The sequence below is a fragment of the Cynoglossus semilaevis genome, chromosome 6 (assembly GCF_000523025.1).
Source record: "Cynoglossus semilaevis isolate Cse_v1.0 chromosome 6, Cse_v1.0, whole genome shotgun sequence".
NCBI classification, from domain to species: Eukaryota; Metazoa; Chordata; class Actinopteri; order Pleuronectiformes; family Cynoglossidae; genus Cynoglossus; species Cynoglossus semilaevis.
The window spans coordinates 8,840,789-8,865,201 of record NC_024312.1 but is presented as its reverse complement, the minus strand read 5'-3'; the positions used below and the strand labels follow the sequence as shown (position 1 = coordinate 8,865,201).

The following is a 24,413-nucleotide window of genomic DNA, read 5'->3' as shown; positions in this document are numbered from 1 at the left end:
TGCGCGGACACTGCGTCTTTGGAGACGAGCACGGCTGCGCGCTGTCCCCCCCACCCCTCCACTTCCAGTGAAAGTCCTCGGGCCCGCAGACATGAGGTCCGCCGCTGCCCTGTCGATCCTTCTCTGCAGTGTCGGATGGATTGCGTGCAAACCTTCGTCGCCGTGTCCGAGCGGTCAGTTCATGCTGAAGAGCCAGTGTGTCCTCTGCCATCCCACCTGCACCGAGTGCGACGGACATGAGCTTTTTGAATGCACTACCTGTGGAGTTGGTGAGCTTCGTTTCTGATGCACGCACTTTGAACACAGCACGACCGGGTTCACAGTCAGATGCATGCGTCTGCAGAGTTGAGCTGATATTGGAGTCATAAAAATAACATAGAATGTAAAGCCGTTTACTTGTGTGGGGTATTTTTTTATACAGTTAAGTGATATTTCTGAGTAGTTTTTACAAGAGCTCAAAGTTAGAAAATATTCATGTTTTGGAAAATTAACAATTGTCACATCTTAATTTCTTGCCCTTACTTATTTGCCCCTGGTCAACACACCCTTGTGTGGCCCCAGAAATGTGAGAATAAAAGAAAACCCTCTGTCAGTGACTCATTAATCCAACAGAGAGGGGGTTGGGTGGTTTTGTCTTCTTTTTCTTTCATTTAAAGGTTAGTCAAAGCAACGCTGTGACAGTGTTGGTGCTGTAAAACAGGAAGGGCATTCAGCACTGCTGAAACAATCAGTTGGCTAAGAAGCCTGTTGATTTTGTGTGTGTGTGTTGCAGAAATACCTTTGAAATCGGTAAGACATGAAGGTGTGATCCTTGTCCTCTGGTTTTCACAGTGTAATCTGATCATGTCAGAATGAGGCCTTTGTGAGAGGGGGAAAAAAATCCTGAGGCTTCAGGTGTTACAGTTCACAGAGCTTTTAACCAGCAGCCCTCCAAGACCCTTTGGTTTATTTACCTTAATCACGACACTTATTTTTGCAGAATGCATCCCATCATTTTGTTGGTTTTTGTTTTTTTCCCATTTGGATCTGGTGTGTTTTTCTGGTGTCCTTTTGAGAAACAGATTAAGCAAATCAGTGAGATGCATTCACCATTGTTCATGCCCAGTGGGCTGTTCAACTAGGAACCATAACTCTGTACCTGCTGTTGTTCTGTGTCTGGGAACTGGTTGTAAAGGCAGCAGTGATGATGATGATGATGGTGGTGGTCTTTCTCTTTCTCTCCCTCTCCCTCTCCCCTGCTTCACACCATATCCATGCAGATGAAACAACGCTGTAACTCATGTGCTTCCAGAGATGCCTCAGGTGCCACGGCTCAGCCAGCGGCAGGTGGCAGGGATATTGATAATTATGCAGAGCGCAAGACCCAATCAGCTTTGATCCCTCATCTGCCCCTGCTGGGCCTTGTTTACATTGTTTGAAGCATCTCCAGGCAGTGATCGTGTACGGCGATGGGTTATTGTCGGTCTCCCGTTAACATGCTGGATTGCAGCCAGTGCTGCAAATGATATTTGACAGACATTTGCTCTCTGCCACTGTTTCCTGTGCAGCCAGGGAGGCGAGAAGAATGAAAATTAAACAATTCCTGTTTTGAAATCTGTTTCTGTCAACAGCCGCTGTCATAAACACACGAGTGACTTTTGGAGCAGATCTCAGTCTTTGCTCTCAAATGTCTGAGGCTGATCATTTAAATCTGTGCTGTCAGAAGATTGACGGATGGAACTATCATCATCAATTTTGTTGTTTTTTTTTTTTGTTCCTTTTTTTTCTTTACTTAGTTTTTAGTTCTTGTACAGTTCTTTACAAATATAATTATTATGATATAGAGCAAGGTAGCTCGCTCGTCCTGTTAACTATTGGGAAAAAAACAGTACGCACCAGACAGTACGAGCAAAAATATATTATACCTACAATTTTATATAATTTTTGTAAGTTCATTTTCACATGCAAAAACTAGCTTAAGAAATATTGATTGCAGTATGTTTTTAGTCTTGTTCTGTATCATCCAGTGAAAATTAGAGTGAAAAATTCTAAACTAAGAACAAACACGTTTTACACCAGTGAACTTCTCTGGCGACCCAACTCTGAAGACATAAGGACCCAAACTTAATACAACCCAGGAACCTCTGAAAATATAATTACAGCTCTTTTAGGCATGATTTATGATTTTTAATCATTTAGAGACAAAATCTTTAGAAAAAAAAAATATTCTCCTTATCTTTGCTGTACAGCTCCTCTAGTGGGAAATGTGAAGGTGTCAGACGACAGGACATGCAGTCACAGGGATCTTCACAGCGAAATCACCAGAGTCATTAGTTGGTCGTCCATAGCGATGAATTCAACCACACTCTCTTTCATCCTTTCAGCTTTCTGCACTCAAGGACATTTATCCTGCCTTTTGATAGTTTTGTCTGAGCACAGAAGCCTTTTCCTGTGTCGCTTCCACCCATTAAATATCAATCCAAGGTTGTACTTCAACTGCAGAAATTCTGGAAGAAACAAAAAAAGAGTCCAGTGAGCATTTACAGGTGGGTAGAAGAAAAGAGAGGCTGTATTTTTGAACTTCTTCTCTTGGTCTTCCTCCTCCTCCTCAGACAAAGATGGACAGGAACGTTTCCTCAACCAAGGTCGCTGTCGGACACATTGCCCCCGGGGACTCTACCCTGACAGAGGTCACTACGAGTGTCTGCCCTGCATAGCCAATTGTGAACTGTGCACAGATGGCAACATATGTGCCAAATGTCAGGAGCGCTACAAACTTCAGAACGGGGTTTGCCAAACGGTGTCCTGCAGCACAGGTAAATACTGTAAATCCTTGCTGTTGAACTGGCTGAGACCAGAGCGGTGCCACTCAGAACGCCTGATGGATTTCTGTGTTCCAGGGCAGGTGCAGGACCCTGACACAGGAGAGTGCATCGACTGTGAGGCGGGCTGCAGCACATGTTCCACTGGTAGGTTTCACGTGGATCCTGTCTCCTCTGTTATAAGGTGTCAACAGTGTAATAACAAAGGTTTGGTTTTGTGCATTCTAATGAGTCACCTTGTCTCTGTTTGTGCACAGAAGACCCGGAGATCTGCAACAGCTGTGTTGAAGGTCACTTCCTGTGAGTACCTGTCCTCTGCCTTAATAGTCAGTCTTTGTTGCATTATCAAAAGATTATCACTCACTATACTGGAGGGACTCTCTGGAAACATCACAATTACAGAAAATTAATGAAAAAGTGCCAATCAGGAAAAAAAAACAAAAAACACTTGACCCCCTGTGCACGTTTGAATTTGCATTTTTACTGTGATGTCGCACTGAAAACAACGACACAACTCGGTGCAAAACCACTGCAAACCGATGTCTGTAACATTACTCCTGCATTTCTCAATTCTCCGTCTGGACTGTGGGACAAAAGCTCAGGTTGGAGAGTTAGAACAGGTCATCAATTGTGTACGTACCGCTCCCTAGGGTTTGTCCCACTGGTATCATGTGAGTCAGGTTACCCTCCATTTTGAGGCATGCACACACTGTCACCTGAGCAGAGCAAAGAAGTCGGCTTCACGGTGGACAGAGGGTGGTTTGTGTGGTTGCGTAGGTGGAAGTGAAGAAGAGGGAAACGGAGAGTAAGTGGAAATCACAGGCAGTGGAGGGTGTGATTATATAGGGTGCATCATCTTGACTTCTCTCACTGATATTGTTAGTCACAGCAGTGGAGGTTTGAAGGAAAATCCACCGCTTCACTGCACACTGGCCTCTTTCCACCGTCACCTACAGTGAAACACTTTCTCTTTTTCTAAAACTATAATTGGTTGACCTTTATTTACATATTCACCCTTTAGAGACGAATGGAAATAAGTTTCCTCACAGATTCCGATGGTAGTTTTTAGCTGATCTTTCTAATATTTATAGAAAGCTACTTGCCGCACACTTCAGCAGAGGGCACTAAAAACACTTCAGAGCCTGTCTTTTACCCATTTGTAAGTTCAATATAATACCAAAAAGAAAATCAGAGCTGTCACCACAATTGGTCCTAAAATTGGACATGTAAAAGTCATGGATAAAGGCTAAAATGCTTTTAGCCTTCTCTACGCCATCTATAGGGAAAACATGGTCACTGCAGGGAAAGGCAGAAGTATAATCACAATATAAACCAAGTTTGGCGGGCCACATCTGGCCCCCAGGCCTTAGTTTGCCCATGCCTGCTCTAACACATAGCCAATACGTGATTAATCCACAGCCATTCTGTCATTAATCAGAATAAATACTGTAAGCATTTGACAGCATTAAGAAATAAATATGATCTATTAAACCTAACGATGGGATGTGGCCTGTGTACGGTGTGGCTTTATTTCCATTAATTAAAAAAAACGCTAGTTTTGCACTGGCTCCAACAATTAAACAGGACACAACAAAAAATGCTGAACTTTGACACATTTGGTCTAATTATAGATAAGTTGGCACAACTTTCCCAATAAGAGACATAGTGACGACAGCACAAAGTGATAGATGTGTGATATTTGCTAACATTTAACTTTATTTCCCTGCGGGCCCTGTGGTTGGACTGAATAAAATAGACTGCAGTGATTAATTCTGGACGTGAGTCGCACCTTTGTTGTTTTTATTTATTTTTAATTTAGTCAGTAATGCAGTCACACTTTCACCATTTAATGACACTTTTTTTTTCTTTTTGGGAATGGATAGTCTGATATTTCTACAGTGGGATTCTTAAACATCCCACAGATTCTTAAGTAGTTTACTGTGTCCCAGTCAGCTTCTGTTGTGCACAGGTTGATGGATGCTGTGTGGCACTTCCAGCTGTTCCTGATTCAACAACCACCACATTTTAGCACCAAATCCTTGGCAACGCGCTCACAAGAGCAGCATACTTGGTGTGTGGGTGAAGGAGGCAGAGTAGGGGTGGAGGGTGGTCTCTCATAAAAGACAAGCTACACAGCTACTGTTGGCTTGTTTACTACTAAATAGAAGTAGTAAAAGTAGAGGTTCGTCTGGCTTAAATATTGAATGTACAGTATGGTGTCTTTGCAACACATTGTCGTGTCTGCTTCACGCTACCTTTTTTTTAAGAACATTTTGTCACATTAATATCCAGTTGAACTCCCAACAGTCCCAATTGCACCATCACGTTATTCAGTGGTTTCATCAGACCGAGTGTTGTTTTCTCAGAAGTTATAGATGAACAAATACAAAGGAATACTAAATGTTTCCATTAATTTTTAACAGCTTCAGGCACCAGTGTCGCAGACATTGTCCACAGAGCACCTATGAGGACTGGGGCAGGGGTGTGTGCCTCCCCTGTCCGACACCGTGCACTGATTGCAGGAGTGAGAAGCGCTGCCTAGCCTGCCAGCCTGGCTACTTCCTACATGGTAAAAAAAGACAAAGATAATTGTGTCTTATTTTGTCCTATTTGATATATTATCAAAAGGTTCAAAGGTGACCTCTTTGTGCCATGTTGGAGTAGCATGTATGTCTGTAATATTCTCACATGAGACTGCATGTGAGCATAATCACTCACGTTAAAGACAAATGAAATAAGCCCGACTCTTCATTTGGATTGCAAATCATGTCCGTGTCAGCAAATCTCTGAGATGAGATATGCAAATGTATGATTTTATGCAAACAGTGATTTAGTATGGCGTTGCTATGGTTCTCTTCTCTCTGGGTATTTTAAGCTGAAGCATCGGGAAAAAAAATAAAAGCGACTTAAAATTGAGGACGACTGAGAGGAACAGCGGCAAGCAGTTTGTTAAGGTTAACTCTCAGCCTCTCGTTTCTATATTCATGACATCCAGTTTTGGAAGAAGCTAGTGATTGTTTTGGACCGAGTAATTTACCAAAGACAATTAGGTGGAGAGAGAGAGAGAGAGTAAAGAATAAAAAAAGGAGAAAGAAGAGGACAGATTTGTGGTTAAACAAATGAGTGAAGACAAAGGTGAACATACAGGAATATGTGTCTGTGTGTGTGTGTATACACAAATATATATATATATATAGTATCACTTTCAAAATCTCTATCACGTCTGTGTTAAGACAAAGTTAAACTATTTTATATTGTTTTGTTTTTTGACACAAATAATATAGAGGTTTCTTTACTTGTACCCACAGAGGACAACGGAAGACAAGTATTTGTTTAATCAATTGTATAATAATAATAATAATCAATAATCAAGTGTTTGCTTCGATGTGCTCCCCTCAATGGTACGTGACGGTTAATGTTGAAGACGTAAGAAAGCCAAACATGAAATTCTACCACTAGATGGTGCCAAATCCTATCGAATAGAGAACAATTAGTGGAGCCACATATCTGTACGTGTTTGTCAGGACTGAGATGCCAGACAGAAATTGGATCAAACATTGGGCGGAAACCAAACGGTTTCAGGTGATATTCAGATAAAAATGAGTGTAAAGAAAACGACACAGTTATATCGTTTTCAAGCGTTGAGTAGTGTTACGTTTTATTTTAGCTGTTTTGTTTAACCGCTAAAATAAGGTTTAATTAGGTTAAAACAAACATTAAATTATTAACCAAAGCTGACTGCAAACGCATTAATATTATTAAAGATTTTTTCTCTCTTTTCCCTAAGATGTAAAGAAGGAAACAGGATTCTCTGATGGTGACGTCACTTTCAAACATGTTTCGACTTGAACTGTGGATATTTAGACGAATAGCTTTATTTATTTACGGTTTCATGCGTGGGAGAGTTGAAGGCCAGTAGTGCGTCATCGTTACTACATGATATAGTTTGAATAGCTGATACATTTATTCTTATTATGAATCCGTTCACTTAGTTTATTCTTTTCTATTTATTTTTAAAGTTTTGGAAATATATTTTATATTACTCGCTCACTCGTTGATATATAAAAATCAACGATTTTATTTCATCTATTCTAGGTGGCGAGTGCACTAAACAGTGTCCACAGCAGACCTACAGTGACTCCAGCGGGTGGCGCTGTCAGCCTTGCCATAGTTCCTGCCTGACTTGTTACGGACCACGTTTGAGCGACTGTGAACGTTGTCTTGCCGGGAACCCTTCTCTGCATGGACAGTGTCCTCTGGTTAACTGCCCTCTGGGACAGTACTATGATGGTACAATTTACACGCTTTATTGACTTTGATTCACTCTTTATGGTTAGTTTCAGGATATCCTACAAGAACTTACTGTAATACTCAGTACCTACCTTATTTGGTGCCCTGGGCCAGCCCCCAATTATCTCTTGCCAATCTCCTTCTCCTTAAAAAAAAAAAAAAAGTGTCATATGAATGAATTTGGATTTGTTTGGCTATATATATATTTATACAAATTTATACAAATAATTTGAATATATATTCACATAATATATTCAAATTATTTATTTGTATAAATTGGTTATTACAATTTGTTCAAAACTTTTATATTTGTGTGTGTGTGTGTATATATATATATATATATATATATATATATATATGTAAAGTAAATATATTGAAAATAATTAAGGAAGGCAAATACTTCCCACCCACTAACATGAATCTATTTAATCCTTTTACACTTTGGACAGGAAACGCTAAATGAAAAAAACTTTCATGTTAAATTCTATAAAACCTCCACTTAAAGGTGAAACTACAGGTTTGTATTCTCAATTTTATAATTGAAATGTGCTTTATTTTTGGTATAATTTTATTTAACCAAACTGAATGTTTTAGTGGCGCTATAAAATGGATTCCAGCAGTGAACAAGGCAGGTAATAGAAACTGAATTGGTGTAAATGATTGCCGTGTACAATTGTGAAAACTGTACTGGTGAAACATAATTACAGAACACCACGTCTGTGTGTTACCACGTAACACTAACACTACATTTAGCGATTGTGTTGCAACTGTAATAGACAGTTCATTTAGCGATTGTGTTGCAACTGTAATGGAAACAGCATTAGGTTCAGAGCAGAGGAATGTTGGTGACTTCATTACGTTGATCAACACGGTGACTGTGCTGAGAAGTGCTCACCTTGCTGCGGAGTCACTCTGCCAAAAATGTGCACTGGCTCACCCTTCACTCCATACACCTAGGTGATGCAGACAGAGCAGTTTTAAGAAAAAGAGTACACGTACAGCAACATTTACAAAATGGGCTTTTTTAGTGTAAGTAAAGTGCAATAAACTGTCTGAAAATAACCTGCTTGGAATTTTTGTTGGTTTTGTTTCCAGGGAAATACAGTGCCTGCCATTCCTGTGAAGCTTCCTGTAAAACCTGCTTTGGACCTCAAGGACAGGATTGTTCATCTTGTTTCAAAGGTATAAAAATATACAAGCCTCTCTCGGTCATGTTAAACAACCATGTGACTGTGTGCTTTGTGTGTCACAGGCTACTTCTTGGATCAGGATGGTTCTTGTGTAGCCCAGTGTCCACCTGGAACCTATGCAAATTCTGCCACTCAGCTGTGTGAAGACTGCTCTCCAAACTGCGAGGCCTGCAGTGGCACCAGTGACAACTGCATCAGCTGTTCCAAAGGCTCCTTTAAACTTTTCCTCCACCAGGGTCGATGCTGGTCTAATTGCCCAGAGTAAGCAACCCATCACACAATTTATTCAAAAACACTGAGAAAAAAAAGAAGAAGAAAAAACGTTAGAAAATAGCATTAATCCCACACATTAACTTTCTCCAAACCTGACTTTTCAGAGGTTTTTTTGAGACGGCCATGGGTGTGTGTGAGTCTTGTGACAGCTCCTGTCTGACATGTGACGGCTCCAAGTCCCAGTGCTTGTCATGCACTGATGGCTATTACCTAGGAGGTGGTACGTGCAGACTAAACTGCTCACTGCGGACATATCCAGCAGAGGACGGTACCTGCAGGCGCTGTCCTCCCCACTGTGACGTGTGCTCTGATGACAGGACCTGTTTCAGTAAGTTGGCCTGTTAAAGGAAAACAAATAATGAAAGAAAAAGAACTTCCCTGTTCGAGGTAAAAATGTATAAAGCATGGATGATTATGATTGGATCATTTTCTGCTCCTATGTGCAAATCTCATGTCAGAAATAAAAAAAAAAAGAAATGCAACTGAATAAAACAATGGAACAATTACAGCCCAATGATTAATTTATGGCAACAGTTAACGTTTAAATTAGCCATAGCAAACAACTGGGATGAAGGTGTGGTGAAGGTTCTAGTAGAAGATAATGGCAGCTGTTCATCTGGTCCTTGGTTAATGTATAATGCACACAGTGAAGTTGTGAAGTGTATATTTCAGTTGCAACAGGAGGGATTTTTACAACCACACTAGACAACACAGTGACACTGGGGGGGGATAAAAAGCAAAAGAAATATCATGGCTTAATTAAGTAAACAGAACGACAGATTGGTTTGAACAGTGTAAACTAAAGCATTATTTAGATATGCGATTGGAACGAAGCCACTTGGCCATGCATTTGATTTAAAATGTCAGAGTGTAGAAGAGTGTCAGCTAAGGGGAAGGGAAAGGTTTACAGGACGGTGGTGACACCAGCCATGATGTATGGTTTAGAGACAGTAGCAATAGGCAGAAGACAGGAGACGGAGCTGGAGGTGGCAGAGTTAAAGATACTAAGATTCTCTTTAGGAGTGACAAGAATGGACAGGATCAGGAATGAGGTCATTAGAGGGACAACACAGACAGGAAGGTTTGGAGAAAAAACTAGAGAAGCCAGATTGAGATGGTTTGGACATGTGCAGAGGAGGGACAGTGGATACATTGGTAGAAGAATGTTAGAGATGGAGCTACCAGGTAGGAGAAAGAGAGGAAGGCCAAAGAGGCGATATATGGATGCAGTGAGAGAGGACATGCAGATAGTTGGAGTCAGAGTAGAAGATGCAGAGAACAGGGAGAGATGGAAATCAATGATTTGCAACCCCTGAAAAAAAGGACAAAGCCGAAAGAAAAAGAAGAAGTTAATTAAAATGTCATTTATCCTCATGTCATTTCCAGAGTGCAGTTTCCTGTACCTAATGCTGAATGGTGTGTGTAAAGCCAGTTGTCCTCTGGGCTTTTATGAGGACATGGATGAAGGCCGCTGTGGTCAGTGTCACCCTACCTGTGCCACCTGCTCTGGGCCACTGGCAGACGACTGCGAGACGTGCTCAATAATTAGCCCCAAACTCTACAAGGGTGCATGTTACAAGGACTGCATCACTGGGACCTACTATGAAGCAGAAGCAAGGGAATGTCAAGGTGAGTCACCGCAGTGTTCTGCGTCGTATTTTATCTAAAATTATTGCGCAAGTGCGTTAATCGAATTGTGTGAAAAATTAACATATCGCTGGTTTAAATTGTTTTTATTTTTTGTTTCCAAATTGTTGCTCACTGGCTGTCAATACACCTGGACACTTAATTGAAGGGAGGATTATTGTGAAAATATATTAATATTAACGTATTAATATACTACCATGTGGAATTGAGAGGACAATGGGATTAAAGATGTCAAACTTTTGTGCCACAGTGAGGACAACATTTCAGTTTGCCCAATCTTGAAAATAATTAGGAAACAATTATGAGTTTCATGTTGCGGTTGGAGGAATTGACGTAGCATTTGACGACAGCATTTCCCTCTTCTTCCTGACATTTCTTCCTGACATTGAAACATGTAACTGTTATCGTAGCCTCGTTGCAACATCCATTCACTGATGGGTGGACATCATGAAACAAACTTTGATAGGGCTGTCAAACCAGTTATTTTTTAAATAAATTACAGGGGACCTTTGAGGTAATCACACATAATCAGCAGGTTTGTCTTTCATCTTCTCTTTTTGTTTGTTTATTTGAGTGTCTGAAAGCTTTCCATGTTCAACTTATAGACCTTGCAATTCTCAACTTGGATTTTGTTTGTTTAGTTTAAACAGCTGTTATGTAAACCTCGATGTATTTTTATTAGCTCTACGTTTCCTCTCCAATTATGTTTGACTTTGATTTTGTAAAGTTTGATTAGTGATAATAGGTCAAAGGTTTGTGTACGAGAACCTTATGTTCTTCCTCTCTTTCGGGAAAGCCACCGAGGTATTTGATACTTTCAAACCTGTCGTGAGGATATTGTCCTCAACATAAAAAATAAGTCTCGCGTCTAACCACAGTCCACTCTGTGTCAACTACGACAACTGTGTCAGTCAACTTGGTCAGCCGTGGACTTCTTTATGTACCACCGTGCGCTCAGTGAGGCTGGGCAGTAATTGAATCATTTCCCATTACCACCTGGAGGTTTGTAAGGAATAGTAGATGAATAAATGACCTACGGTGTTAACCTACTGCAGCGGTAACTCAGCTTACAACAACAGTAATCATAGAATACTAAGTGGCAGGGATCTGAAGGTGTATTTCACATTTAAAAGAAACTTTTTTTAAACTTCCGTCTTTGTCTGTGCCTTCCTACCTTTTTAATACTTTTACATTCAGTAGTTGATCGATTGTTCTGTCTTTCAACTTACAGAATAGACACAACAAAGTAATTGTAATGTAAACGTTGGTCCAATTCTGACAACTCTTGTTTCTTAGTTTTATATTAACTTATTTTTACAGATTTTTTTTTTGTTTGGTTTTTCCGCAATTTTTTTGTAATCAGTAAAACAGGCAGCTTATAACTACAGTATACCTGTGTCTCACAGTGCTTGATACAAACAGAGCGTGTATGAGCTAAAAATGATCTATATCAAATAGAGAGGTGGTGGTTTGTGTTGTGGAGAAATGCTGAGAATGGCTCCACCCTGTGACCTTTAAAAAAAAGGTCTCTTCTAACATCAAAATAATATTTATTTTAACATAAAGTTCAGTCACTTGTTCTCTCTCTAATCCTGTCCAGGGGACAGGTAAATATTATTTTGTTTTAAGTGTACACAATGCGATGTGGGAGAAAGCCAAAGAGCTGACACTCACAGGACCGGTATATGATCACTCATCAAGGCAGTGTTTCTTAATTATTTTCTGCCCCACCCAGACATATTTTTTGTTTCCACACCCCCGCAAATTGAAATACTATTGAGAACCTGATAACATGTATATTTTCATCTGTAGTTTCTTCAGTTTAATCCATTGAATTCCAGGAAAATAAAATGTATTTGTTCTGAGGCAACCTCATTTTACCACTAATACTGGCCTTAATTCTACAATTTAGGGGTGTTAGCGTGAGAGCAACAAAAAGATTATAATAGCACTGACTTGTTCTATTTAAAGCTCAGTTGTGCAACTTTCGATTCAGGTCAGAGCAGGTGATTGCGTGCGTCTCTATTATATATCAAAGGCTATTATGTTGTAATTAACTATTGTCTGTAAATACAAATATGTATTCTGTAGTTCTCATGTGGTATGGGTTTCACAACAATTTGCTTCAGCCACTTTTTCAGTTGAGTTATTTTTGCACAATCATATCCGTTTATTGTGTTATGTACCTGTTTTGTTGTATTTTTATGCCTAAGTTGACGGCACTCTGCACAAATAACTGAATTCCTAAGATAAGGTAAGTCTTTATTCATTCCACACGGGGGAAATTCAGTATGGTTTTTGTTTCCTGGTTACATGTTCGTGATGTTGTGCATTAAACACTAAATTATCCAACATGGAACACAGAGTGTTCTGTGACCTCTTGTCAAAGTTTAAGAGATATCTCTTCTGATTAGTCTTTGCTATTTTGGCATTCCTCTTAGAATGCCACCAGACGTGTTCGACCTGTGCTGGACCGGATCCAAATCAGTGCACTCAGTGCAAGAAAGGACTAGTACTGGATCCAAACACGTTATTTTGTGGAGTGACAGGTGACACAGATTGTCCTGATGGAACCTACCTGCACGATGACCAATTCACCTGCATGGGCTGCCATCCAGAGTGCCACTCGTGTGAGGGTCCGGGAGAGAACGAATGCCAGACATGCCACATCGCCAAGTACCTGCAGAGTAGGCATTTTCAATATTTTTGCAGTCAAATAAGTCCCCAAACCACTCTCCCTTCATATAATATAAAAACACATAAAACACTGATTGACTGACTAGAAAAGAATTATGTAAAAACAAATAAAAACCGTCGAAGTATACTGACATGTCACCTGTCAACTATAAAGTAGTGAAAGCCTGATCATCAAGGAAACAACAACAAATAGGGAGCGAGGGTTTTTTTTTCCTACTTACCTTCAAGGTTTCACCTGTAGTTTTTATTTTCCAAAAGCGCGACCTAAGATCAGAAAATGTCAAATAGATTTGAATAGTTTCAGACAAATTTGCATTTTGGGAAAAATTACATAAAGACAAAAACATAAAGAAAAACGTGAAGACTTATACCAAAGACAAATAAGTTCACAGACAGATATTGGAGGGAAAACATTACAGGTTAATATTTTAAAAAATATATAAGCATAGAAAAAACTTATCCAGAATATAAAAACACAATTGTACATTATTGGAAAAAGCAGTAAGTACTTTTTAAAAGCACCTTTTTTTAATTAAAATTTTTTTAAGAATTTGTATTTCAGAAAAAATATTTTATACAATATACATATATGTATACTCATCTGTGTATATATATATGTATATGTATATATATATATATATATTAAAATATTCAAATTTTCAAAATAAAAAAACCTTTAGAAAAAACAACAAATTTACACAAAATAATTGTGCCTTTTCAAACTCTTCAAATTACATTTTTTTTTTATAATTGATTTATCACTACTGCTACCTTTGTTTTCCAAAATTCTCAAAGATGTTTTTGTGAATGTGAATTTATTCTGGTGACACTCCTCCAATAGTTCTTTTTGTGAACAAGCCAGACATGCTTTACAGTTGGAGTATTTCCGCGATTGGCAGGCACTACACCTTTGATAAAGACTGATAAAGGTGTAGTACCTTTATCAGTAAGTCACACCCTTAACCAGTACTGCTGCTGAGAAGCAACATATCTGCGTCTGCACACAAGAACAAAGATGTAATCGTATCTAAAGGTTCTGCAGAATAAATTCGAACCATGTATAAAAAAAACCCTAGAAATTTTAACTTGGTTTAAAACATTTCAGTTGTTTTAAATCACACTTTGAAGACGATTATTTATTTTCACATCAAAAGGGATTGTGCTTGTGTTATACTAAGAGTGTACAGGTGTTCTGTATAAAACATTTACAGGAATAAACAGGAGACAACCTGGTGGTGAAGTCCATCAACTGTAAAGACATTTGTGTCTGCTCAACATCAGAGTGTTACAATGACAGCCATACTGTTTAGCGACTTTGGGACTTTGACCTTGGGCAACATAAAGTGCATTCAGTCAGTAAGAACTCAGGCTAAAGAAGTTGTGCAATACTTCTAGCTGTAGAGAGAAACACTTTAGCTTACTACAGACATGTTGAATAGGAGATAGGCACAAACAACTCTTTCATGTTACAATCCAAAATAAAAGGGTCATAGATACGACCCCTACCAAGGTCATCTACCTACAGATGCTGGTATTGGTTAAAAAAATGAAATACGCCAGCACAACCCAAATTCATGTCTTCCTCTTTGGATGATACAGCTTTAGGTTGACATTCCTAAAGTATACACACACACACACACACACAGTTTACACCTTGGGGCATTGTACACAGAAGGCGTCACGTGTGTTTGTGCTGACACTTCTTCCCAGACAGGACGTGTGTGAAGGAGTGTCCAAGTGGTATGTACACGGAAAGACAGGAGGCAGATGGAGAAGATGTTGGATTCTGTTTACCCTGTGATCACATCTGTGCCACCTGCACCGGAGCATCGCCAAGAGATTGCTTAACTTGTTCTCTGGGATACCTGCGACTCCAGGATCTCTGTGTCACTCACTGTCCATCTGGGTAAATACTGTGGTTGACTCAGTAAATATGCGATTAATTGGAATGGCATAGTTACAGTATGTAGTTGGCACAGCTTTGTGGGAATTGAAGTGATGATTGAATATTTTTATTGGCTGTTTATACACAGAACCAGACCGTCCAGAAACAATTTGTGCGGGTTTTCCCCCGGAGCCCAGTTGAGAATTAATAATAATTAATTTTGCGTCATATACTTACAGTACATGGATATTGCAAAATACTTGACACGATCCCAAGTAGGATGGGATAATGAGGGGTTAATCCGCTTCAGGCTAGGGTTTTTGCCATCAGTCTCACTGCGACAGGGAAAGAAAAAGAAGAAGAGGAGAACGTCCCAGTGAGGACACCAAGCAGGAAAATGCTTACAGCCACTTTCATTGTCTTCAACAAATCTATGTGTAAAGTAAACAATAAAACGTGTTTAAAAAAATAAGGCAAAAGGTAAACTTCCTGCATAAGTCTCGCAGCAAACTCAACAGAAAAGTGAGCAGAGCTTTTACGTCACTGAGGGTTAGGTGAACTCCCCATCTGTCCACTGTGCTGTCAAAACTGAGAAATAACAATCTGTGTGACGTCCTTCTTAAATAAACCACCCATGTGTGCAGTGGTTCACCAAACTGCAGCAGGAAAAACAAAACTGTCTGGTACACTGCTAGTTGTGGAACACCATTACAGAGTACCCGGTCGTTGGAACAGCACATTTTTGATCCTAGTACATGTATTCTAATTCAGTACCCACCCCAATGCCCGTCTTAATATCAGAGGACCCCTTATTTGGTACCAAAAGTTTCACATGTTATACTGAACAACTTGTATTTTTTAACTAAACACTGCATGACTAGCCATGTTAATACTGACAGTATTGTGTTTTCCTTCAGATATTACAGAGAAGGATACCACTGTGAGAAATGTGACCAGTCCTGTGAGCTGTGCACAGGACCGGGGCCTGACTCCTGCAGGGCCTGCCCACCACCTCTTCTGGAGCTCCAGGGAACTAAGCTGTGTGTGGAAAGCTGCCTGCCCCGCTTTTACCAGCTGAATGACATCTGCAAACAATGCCACACTAGTTGTCAAACCTGCACAGGTAATATGTTTTGTGTGTATAACTAATTTGTTTCTCAATTAGTGTTCAAATAGCCAAGCTACAATTTTGTTTGTTTCTCAAAAACAAGCAAACAACCGGGGGGTGCTAACACGGTGATGAGGGGGAACAAAAACTGTTTTGTTTCACACAATGTGGTAACCCAAACCTAGAGAAGTGGGGTAACTTTTGAATAATTCAGAAAATGATAGTAATGAAGCTAAAGTCAGGTTACCGTGGTAAATAAGATCATGAATCGCTCCTGAAATGGATCAGGTTTTCTTCAGGGTTCTCTCTGTCTCCTCCCTCCTAGCAAAAGGTGCTTTGTTCCATTGTACTCTTATTCAGCACCTTTAAGGAAAACAGATATTTATTTTCATTTTTAAACAATGTTCTGAATGTTATTTAGACCTGGCATAATCTTGGAATCTGGCAGCTCAGTTCTTTTCTTATCGCTCTGCTCGTCGCTGTTTTTATCTGTGCTGCTGAACTAATGAGGCCTTTCTGAAGTCGTACACGGCACACAAATATCAACGCAGCTATTGTATATGACTGCCCTATTGCATAATATTGCATGCAAAGCACAGCAGTGCATATTTGCATGTTATCAAAGCTCCTACTCTTTTGACCTGATAAACATAAAAATGTACAGTATACTCAAACCACACTAGAAGATTTGAAGTACTGCAGTACATTCTTCTACAAAGAAGCAGTTCTCTGATGGAATCAACATTGTCAGAAGTTTTTGAGACTCAATTGGTAGATATTAAGAGAAAGAGTTCTGTTATTTTTGTATTTTTTTTTTATTTACATCAGAGAACCTTGTAGCTCCTGGTCAACATTTTGCATTAAGCAGTTAACATGACGTGTAAATGTAAAAAGAAACCGACATTCCCTAAGGTTAAGGGCCTTAGTTTGGACAGTGAATTTGTCCACAGTTACATCCTGTTCATTTGCATACTCTCTGGGCTTTTCAAATAACACCATACACCTGTATGTTTGCAGACGGCTCACCTCAAAGCTGCCTGTCATGTGATATGGGTGGTACGCTGAAGGACAAGGTTTGCTATCCACGTTGTGAGGAGGGGCGCTACTTTTCAGAGCAGGTACTGTCTGGTTCATGGACAGTGCTTGAATACTTTGTCCATGGGTTTGACTAATGTATCAGTCATTGTCTCAGTGTATGACAAAGAGGTGTGGTGTTTGTTTGGTTATTCATTGTTAGAACTGGATAACTAATTATCCAAGTTCATGATGATGTGTTACTACAATTTCAAACTTTAGGGTAAAAACGAAAACGTCTTCTATTTTTTTTTGCCACAGTGCAATAATTAGTAATTTTTGTACCACTGTAGGAAACCTGTGAACCATGTCACGACTCGTGTCGCCACTGCATTGGTCCCAGACCTGATCAGTGTCTGACCTGTCACCGTGATTTTGCTCTCCATGCTGTGGAGAATCGCTGTGCCCGCTGCTGCCAAAATAGTGGGAATGACACCGACTGCTGTGTCTGTGACAGCCGCTCAGGTAGACGTTCACTTATTTATACTATGTGGTGTTATTTTGTCCTCAGCTAGGGTATGAGACCAGGCTACTGTATATTAAAGACGTTGTTCAAAAGTAATGGCATGAAAATTGCCCTAAAATGAAGAGTTTATGGGCTTTAAATACTAGTTCTACAGTAGGTATCTTTGCAGAAAGTGTGATCTTTGCAGAAAGTTTGATCCTAAGTACAATTCAACTATTCAATTTGAAGAAAAAACTGGCAAAAGAAAAATAAATGCTTGTCTTTTAGGTTAACCTTTATGTAATTCATAGTTTTTCATAGACATTTGTTACACACCTGCAGTGTTCCCCAAAAACGTTGGATCACATTCACTATGTCCCATCATATTTAGGCAATAGCAGAGGACAAAATATTTGTATCTTTTTGGGCAACATAAGGGTTCAAAAAAGTATCAAGTAAAGATTTCAATTAGGTGTGTTTCTATTTGTGATTTCTGATGTTTCTAAATATAGTTCTCCTATATACAGTATATAGATCTTTGCTTTCAAAAGGAACATTAAAGGGTCATCCCGGTCAATCGGTTAAGACGTGGGCAGCTGGACAGTCTTTGTTTCAAGAACATGTTTCACTTCTTATCCTGTGGAATGAGAGGTGAAAAGTCTTGTAGAAACCAAGACTGTCCTGTTGCCTACGTCCTAAGTGCTTCAAATCTACTCAAGGCGCTTCTTTGGTTATTTTAGCACTGTGTGTGGAGGCCCTCCAACCGAAATCAGGAGATGTCCAGGAAACAGACCTGAAAATTGCCCCGAGGGCTGTACATCACACCTCGGCTGCCTTACCCGTTTCCTTGTTGCTGGCACTCGGGCTGGCGCTGGCTGTTTACGTCTCGGTCAAAGCTCATGCCCGGAAAAGGTTTTGCTGGAGCCAAAGCTATGAAAGACTGAGAGGCAGTGCCAGCGTCAACATGCCCCATGGCGTGCCCGAGCCAGATAGCGGGGACGAGGTGGACGTGGTGTACACCAGCAGAGGTGGATCGGTGTATCGACGCTACAGCTTCATCCACGAGCAGGACAATGATGCCGACCAGGATGTGGATGAGAGCACTTGTCTAAACCAGTCCTAAAAAACAGATTCAAACAAGAGTATTAATGTGAGGGTGAGCTTGTGAGTGCACACTGTTACAAAGACTGACAAGTGCATTTAAAGTCATTTAGATTCTTTTCAAAATAAATGAATAATCAACGTATGGTACCTTTTTTTTTGTTTAAAAAAAAGTTGTTGTTTTTTTATTCTGAGAAGTGCCTGTGTCTATATAAAGCACATCCTTGAAACTTTAGTGACTGAAAAAATCCATACATTTGTGTTCATGATAATTTTCTTTCTTTCTTTTTTTTAACTTGACATTAAAGGGGTATTTGTAAAATGGCAAAATCTCATTATAACTGAACTGGTTAAAATGTGCATGATTTGTTGTAAATAGAAAAATAATAATAGATCATTTCTGCCTTTGCCCTGTGTTCATACAAAGAATTCCTCTGTTTTGTGTGAACAGAGCTTTATATTGATATTAGTTTTTTCATGGACAAATGATTCATGATTTACAGATGTATTATTTAAAATACATAATTAACATTAAATAAATAAATGTGAAGCTATTCTAATGTGCTCTGTCCTGTGTGATAGATTACTGTATTACTGTAAATCTGTGGAATTTAATACACAAAGCACAAAATGCATCACAGGCAGCTGGTTTTCTCAGCATCAAGTCCCACCTAGAAATTGTCTGTGAGCAATCCACCTCATACTTTACATGTAATGTATAGACTATGTGTGTTTTAGTATTAAAAATATTCTTGCTGAATTGCTTATGTATCACTGTTTGAAAGATGCTGGTTTAAAAAAAATAGGTAACACATGAACTCTGTCATGTCACAAGGGGACCACATCAGTTATTGTTGTTAAAGAAATGATTTTTAAAAAAAAGCAGTTTTGTTTGTTCATGAATGCAGAAACAATTGACAAAAAAATTAGAAGATCATCAAGCAAAATTACATTATTATTGAGGGACTGATTTGGGAGCTTCGAAGCTGCCGGGCTAGGAGGTTGAGGCTCCTACTGTAAAGGCTGTCCCTCTGTTCTGTGTATTCCTACTATCTTTTTTTGCTTTTTTTATATATATAGGAAAAGGGCAACACCAGGATTTTCATTCTGTGACTTAAAACTCAGTTAATCAACTGTTTGCCACAGCCTTAAAAGGAAGAAATGAGCAACAAATGAACAGAAAATCAATCTAAAACAAGGCATTAGGACTTTAGATCAATGGACTTTAGATCAATGGACAAATGGTTTTGTGCAGTCATAGGTTGGAGCCGCTGCCTTTCTTTTTTACTCTTTAAAAACTTTTCTCAATGACTGCCCAAAAAGGCAACTCGTCAAACTAAACATCATTTGCAACACTTAGAATTTTTAAAGGTGGGAGACAATCTCGCTGCTGGTTTGCTAAAAGAACAAAATGACAATAACCAATAACCCCTACTTTGACCTTTGGTATATGAACCTAAGACAAGAGCAATCCTGTGACAACAAGAAGTTATTTAACTTTCAATGCATTTGTTCATACCTGATTTGCAGATAAGTGCAGTGAGCTTAAATAAGTGTTGCCAGTGTATCATGTTTGATCTGTATACCAATACTAATACTAATACTCATACCAATACTAATACCCATACTAATAATAAACTTATTTAGTGAGTACTTATAATCCACATGTAATGTGAACCTACCTGACACACCTACCTAAGAGTTTACTGTTCTGTAGTGGCACTCCCCCCCCCCCCCCCCCCCCTCGTTCTCTCTATCTACTCTCTAATCACTACTTCAGCTTCAAGTCTGTCTTAACCGGTCATGTGAAAATGGCTTTCGTTAGGTTGTGTGATCGCAGAACCTCAAAGTTTCTGAAAATCCTAAGTATCATTCTGATGACTACGTTTCTCTCAGTGGTCCTTTATGAAACTGGCTCTCGCAGACAGTCCATACCGGACCTGGTCATCCCAGAGCAGTTTTCCCTGGACCTGCCTGGGTGCTTGGCTATCATCACTGGAGATGTAGGTGTAAAGAAGAAGGAAGTGGAAACACTTTTGATGTCCAGGACGAAGAAGACATTTCTATCTCCTGAAGGCTATCTGAATCTGACACAGGACTGTCCAAGTTTCACCACAGTAAGAGGCTTCATCACAACTCCTCAGAGTAAAGAGGAGAAGGACTTCCCCATCGCTTATTCCATAGTGATCCATGAAAAAATCGAGATGTTTGAACGACTTCTGCGATCCATCTACGCTCCTCAGAACGTCTACTGTGTGCATGTGGACCAGAAGTCGCCGGAGGAATTTCACAAGGCCGTGGCGGGGATCGCTGCCTGTTTTCCCAACGTGTTCATCGCCAGTAAGTTAGAAAACGTCGTGTACGCGTCTTGGACCCGAGTCCAAGCTGATCTGAACTGCATGGAGGATCTGCTGAAGTCCAGCGTCAAGTGGAAGTATCTGCTGAACACCTGTGGCACAGACTTTCCCATTAAAACCAACGGCGAAATCGTACAGGCACTGAAGACCTTGAATGGGAGGAACAGCATGGAGACGGAGAACACCATCGACTACAAGAAGCCACGGTGGCAGTATCACCACGAAGTTACGGACTCCATCGTTAGGACAGATGTGACGAAAAGTCCTCCACCTATACGCAGCCCGATGTTCTCAGGTAATGCCTACATTATTGTTTCCAGAGAATTTGTGACTCATGTGATGCGGGACAAAGAAGCGCAGAAATTCATTGAGTGGGAGAAGGACACGTACAGCCCAGACGAACACATGTGGGCCACGTTCCAGAGGATGCCCTCGGTCCCCGGATCTGTACCAGCCAACATTAAGTACGATGTATCCGACATGCAGGCTTTAGCTCGGGTGGTCAAGTGGAGCTACCTGGCCGGTGACGTGAACAACGGAGCTCCGTACCCTCACTGCACCGGTGCCTACAGACGAGCGGTGTGTGTGTATGGAGCTGGTGACATCTTGTGGCTCTTTAGACAACAGCACCTGTTTGCCAACAAGTTTGATCCAGAGGTTGATGACACTGCTATTAGATGTATAGAGACGGTGTTACGTTTCAAGTCTTTAGGTCATGACCCGCTGGCACCGTTCGTTTCTTCCCTTCTGTGATAGCCACTGTCATGACTGTTCGAACTGAGGCGATACACCCGATGGAGAACTCTGTGGTGGGTATAAATTGAATGTTATTTATATTTCAAGTTATGTGACTTGAGGTCCACAAACTTTGGAAAACAAAAATAATTGTTTTAAAAGCCTAAAATAATTTCTGGAAGTCTCCCTCAAACCTGGGCTGAACTGTTCTAATCCAAGATCCCTCCCATCTCCCCACCGCCCATTCCCAAACATTCCCAAATCGAAATCCATAATATCAAAAAAGTGCAGTCGTGCTGCCTTATTTGAACACCTTGTCACCTTGAAAATGTTTCTGTTGTTTGTCACTCCGCACCTGTGGGTCTGCTCCACACTTTAACTGGTTTATTTAAGAGCCAGACTAGTAGTAAATTACACTATGTCCATCCAACTCTGATTTTTATTTTAAAAATGTTTACAAATTTCTGCAGAGGTGTATAGTTTTATTTGGATATTTTCCTTGTCTTTAATGTTTACTTTACTTGTCAAACTCCAGTCTGTACCTTGTGTATTATTGTATATCCTTGATTTAAGTTGCTCCAGCCCAAGCACAATGCACTTGTCCATTACTTGTCTATTTTTTTTATTGTGAGTTGAAATAAGGAGATGAACTATCATCTGTGTAGAAAAAAAGAAGTAATAAAAAATCTAAGCTGTTTAAATGAACGTGTACTCTTCATGACAAAGATTGTGATTCTTCCTTGTTTTTGTGATTTTTTTTCCAGCAAGTTAAATTTTTAAAAATATATTGTCAGCAAGATACTGGACTGAAACATGGTGTTTCAAAGTTTTAATTACTATTTATACTATTCATTTCTTATTGTTATGGGATTTTTAATGCCAATAAAACTGCTTTTTAAGCGACTGTGATGATTGTTTCCTTACATACTAAGACCTTCAGAGAAACACAGATTATATCTAGGATTTATTCTACCAAAATAAACTTGATGCTCCTCCAACAGGACTTTAATCAGAGGATGTCAGCAGTGACCAGACCAAAATTCTGTTTCAAATTGCAACAATCCTTGAAAAAACCAAAACGTATATCTTTGTGACTAGTGTATAGCTTGATTCAAAGTTACATGTCCGAAGACGGCCACACGGTGGCAGTGTGTGCCGCAGCAAAATCACCTTTTCTATCCGTGGTTTTCCTGTAGTGTATTGAGTTTGCATGTTCTTACTTTATTTGTGCATTCTCCATGTCCTCCAGCTTCCTGCCAAAATACAAAAAAGGTAATTTCCGGATTAGGCAAATGGACAACCTAAACCAGTAACAGTTTTTGAGACAGTGCAGGGTTACAAATATCAAAGCAAACATAAATAAATAAATAATAAAAACACAAACGGAGTGGACCGTCTCCCTGCCTGCTCTTATCCAATCTAACAGTGACACTATTTAGTTGTCTCAAGCCAAACACACTATAAAACAAAACATAAATTACATTTAATACAATTAAATACAACCCTGTCATTTTGCAGTTTCTTCTAACTTGTTATTCTTATATGTGTCCGTCATGGATGTGTGTCTAATTTGAACTGGAACTATCTATGGTTTAGTCCCTGCATCTGTATTTAAATTTACTCTCATAAAACTCACATAAAAAGCATTTAGTAAATGCACCACTGGGCAGAACAGTTGAAATATTGCAATACAGTCGATGTTGCAATAAAAATATGTTCTTTATCTCGCACACACGCACACACAGACACACACACACCTGCAGCTAATTAGACAAACAATAGCATTGATCCACAAACAGTAAGTGAAATCAGGCATATTTTAACAACTTACCTCTAACAAAAAAAGTGGTGTCCGCAAACTCCATGTAAATAATTTGGTATAAATAGAACGGTGAAGGGTTGTTTTCATTAAATATGCATAGCCATCTGGTCATACCTGATGAGCCAATAAACTTGTAAATATTTGACGCACCTCTTTGAGAATGATTCAGTCTACTCACGCAAAAATGTGGTCTGTCCACAGCGAGATGGCTGCGTTGGTGTTAGGTCGTAGTACATCTATTTTTCTGGTAAGACTGTGTCTCCTCCTGGCAGCCACCTTCCTGTCACTCGTCCTCTGGGAAGTCAAATCAGGCATGAACTCGCTGCATGACCCGGTCATTCCAGTGCAGTTTTCCCTGGACCTGCCCGGGTGTGCGGCCATCATCACTGGAGACATTGGTGACAAGAAAAAAGACGTAGAAACGCTTCTGGTCTTGAAGAAGAAGAGGAAACTTTTATCTCCTCAGTTCTACCTCAATCTGACACAGGACTGTCCAACCTACATTGAACTGAGAGGCTTCATCACAACTCCTCAGAGTAAAGAGGAGAAGGACTTCCCCATCGCTTATTCCATAGTGATCCATGAAAAAATCGAGATGTTTGAGCGACTTCTGCGATCCATCTACGCTCCTCAGAACGTCTACTGTGTGCATGTGGACCAGAAGTCGCCGGAGGAATTTCACAAGGCCGTGGCGGCGATTGTTGCCTGTTTTCCCAACGTGTTCATCGCCAGTAAGTTAGAAAACGTCGTGTACGCGTCTTGGACCCGAGTCCAAGCTGATCTGAACTGCATGGAGGATCTGCTGAAGTCCAGCGTCAAGTGGAAGTATCTGCTGAACACCTGTGGCACAGACTTTCCCATTAAAACCAACGGCGAAATCGTACAGGCACTGAAGACCTTGAATGGGAGGAACAGCATGGAGAGCGAAAGGACTCCTGACTTCAAGAAGCCAAGGTGGCAGTATCACCACGAAGTCACCGACACCATC

General features: G+C 40.0%; 5 protein-coding genes across 9 annotated transcripts in view; 3 read left to right on the top strand and 2 right to left on the bottom strand.

Annotated features, from left to right (window-relative positions):
* otud7a (OTU deubiquitinase 7A) overlaps positions 1-8,292 on the bottom strand; it is a 40,619-nt gene extending 32,327 nt beyond the window's left edge. For 2 of the 5 annotated variants that reach the window (XM_008311780.3, XM_025056516.1), the window contains exons 1-6: positions 8,155-8,292; positions 7,987-8,044; positions 7,184-7,236; positions 1,139-2,486; positions 954-1,047; positions 779-858 (exon numbers count right to left, since the gene is read on the bottom strand). The gene's annotated coding sequence lies outside the window, so the exon portion shown is untranslated. Of the gene's footprint in view, positions 1-778; positions 883-953; positions 1,048-1,138; positions 2,487-3,441; positions 3,540-7,183; positions 7,237-7,986; positions 8,045-8,154 lie in introns of all 5 variants that reach the window. The other 3 variants (XM_025056518.1, XM_025056519.1, XM_025056520.1) reach the window with 3 other exon arrangements.
* LOC103380012 (proprotein convertase subtilisin/kexin type 5) lies at positions 54-20,227 on the top strand. Its single transcript, XM_008311776.3, has 16 exons — positions 54-269; positions 2,592-2,795; positions 2,880-2,948; positions 3,059-3,101; positions 5,225-5,370; positions 6,897-7,091; positions 8,187-8,273; positions 8,344-8,542; positions 8,659-8,882; positions 9,941-10,183; positions 12,643-12,888; positions 14,609-14,804; positions 15,701-15,906; positions 16,909-17,009; positions 17,259-17,430; positions 18,151-20,227. Exons 1-16 carry the CDS (start codon positions 92-94, stop codon positions 18,531-18,533), a joined length of 2,892 nt encoding a protein of 963 aa, XP_008309998.2. The 5' UTR covers positions 54-91; the 3' UTR covers positions 18,534-20,227.
* The window catches only part of bnip2 (BCL2 interacting protein 2), a 24,062-nt gene continuing 10,537 nt past the window's right edge, over positions 10,889-24,413 (bottom strand). Inside the window, exons 11-17 of the transcript XR_003049958.1 lie at positions 23,604-23,811; positions 22,824-22,856; positions 18,250-18,529; positions 16,139-16,254; positions 15,021-15,118; positions 13,120-13,162; positions 10,889-12,881 (exon numbers count right to left, since the gene is read on the bottom strand). The gene's annotated coding sequence lies outside the window, so the exon portion shown is untranslated. The remainder of the gene's footprint in view (positions 12,882-13,119; positions 13,163-15,020; positions 15,119-16,138; positions 16,255-18,249; positions 18,530-22,823; positions 22,857-23,603; positions 23,812-24,413) is intronic.
* On the top strand, positions 20,263-22,504 carry gcnt3 (glucosaminyl (N-acetyl) transferase 3, mucin type). The gene has a single exon (XM_008311775.3). It carries the CDS (start codon positions 20,323-20,325, stop codon positions 21,619-21,621), a length of 1,299 nt encoding a protein of 432 aa, XP_008309997.1. The 5' UTR covers positions 20,263-20,322; the 3' UTR covers positions 21,622-22,504.
* LOC103380025 (beta-1,3-galactosyl-O-glycosyl-glycoprotein beta-1,6-N-acetylglucosaminyltransferase 3-like) overlaps positions 22,888-24,413 on the top strand; it is a 2,004-nt gene continuing 478 nt past the window's right edge. The window contains exon 1 of the mRNA XM_025056337.1: positions 22,888-24,413. Coding sequence (XP_024912105.1) covers positions 23,586-24,413 — 828 coding nt within the window. The 5' untranslated portion in view covers positions 22,888-23,585.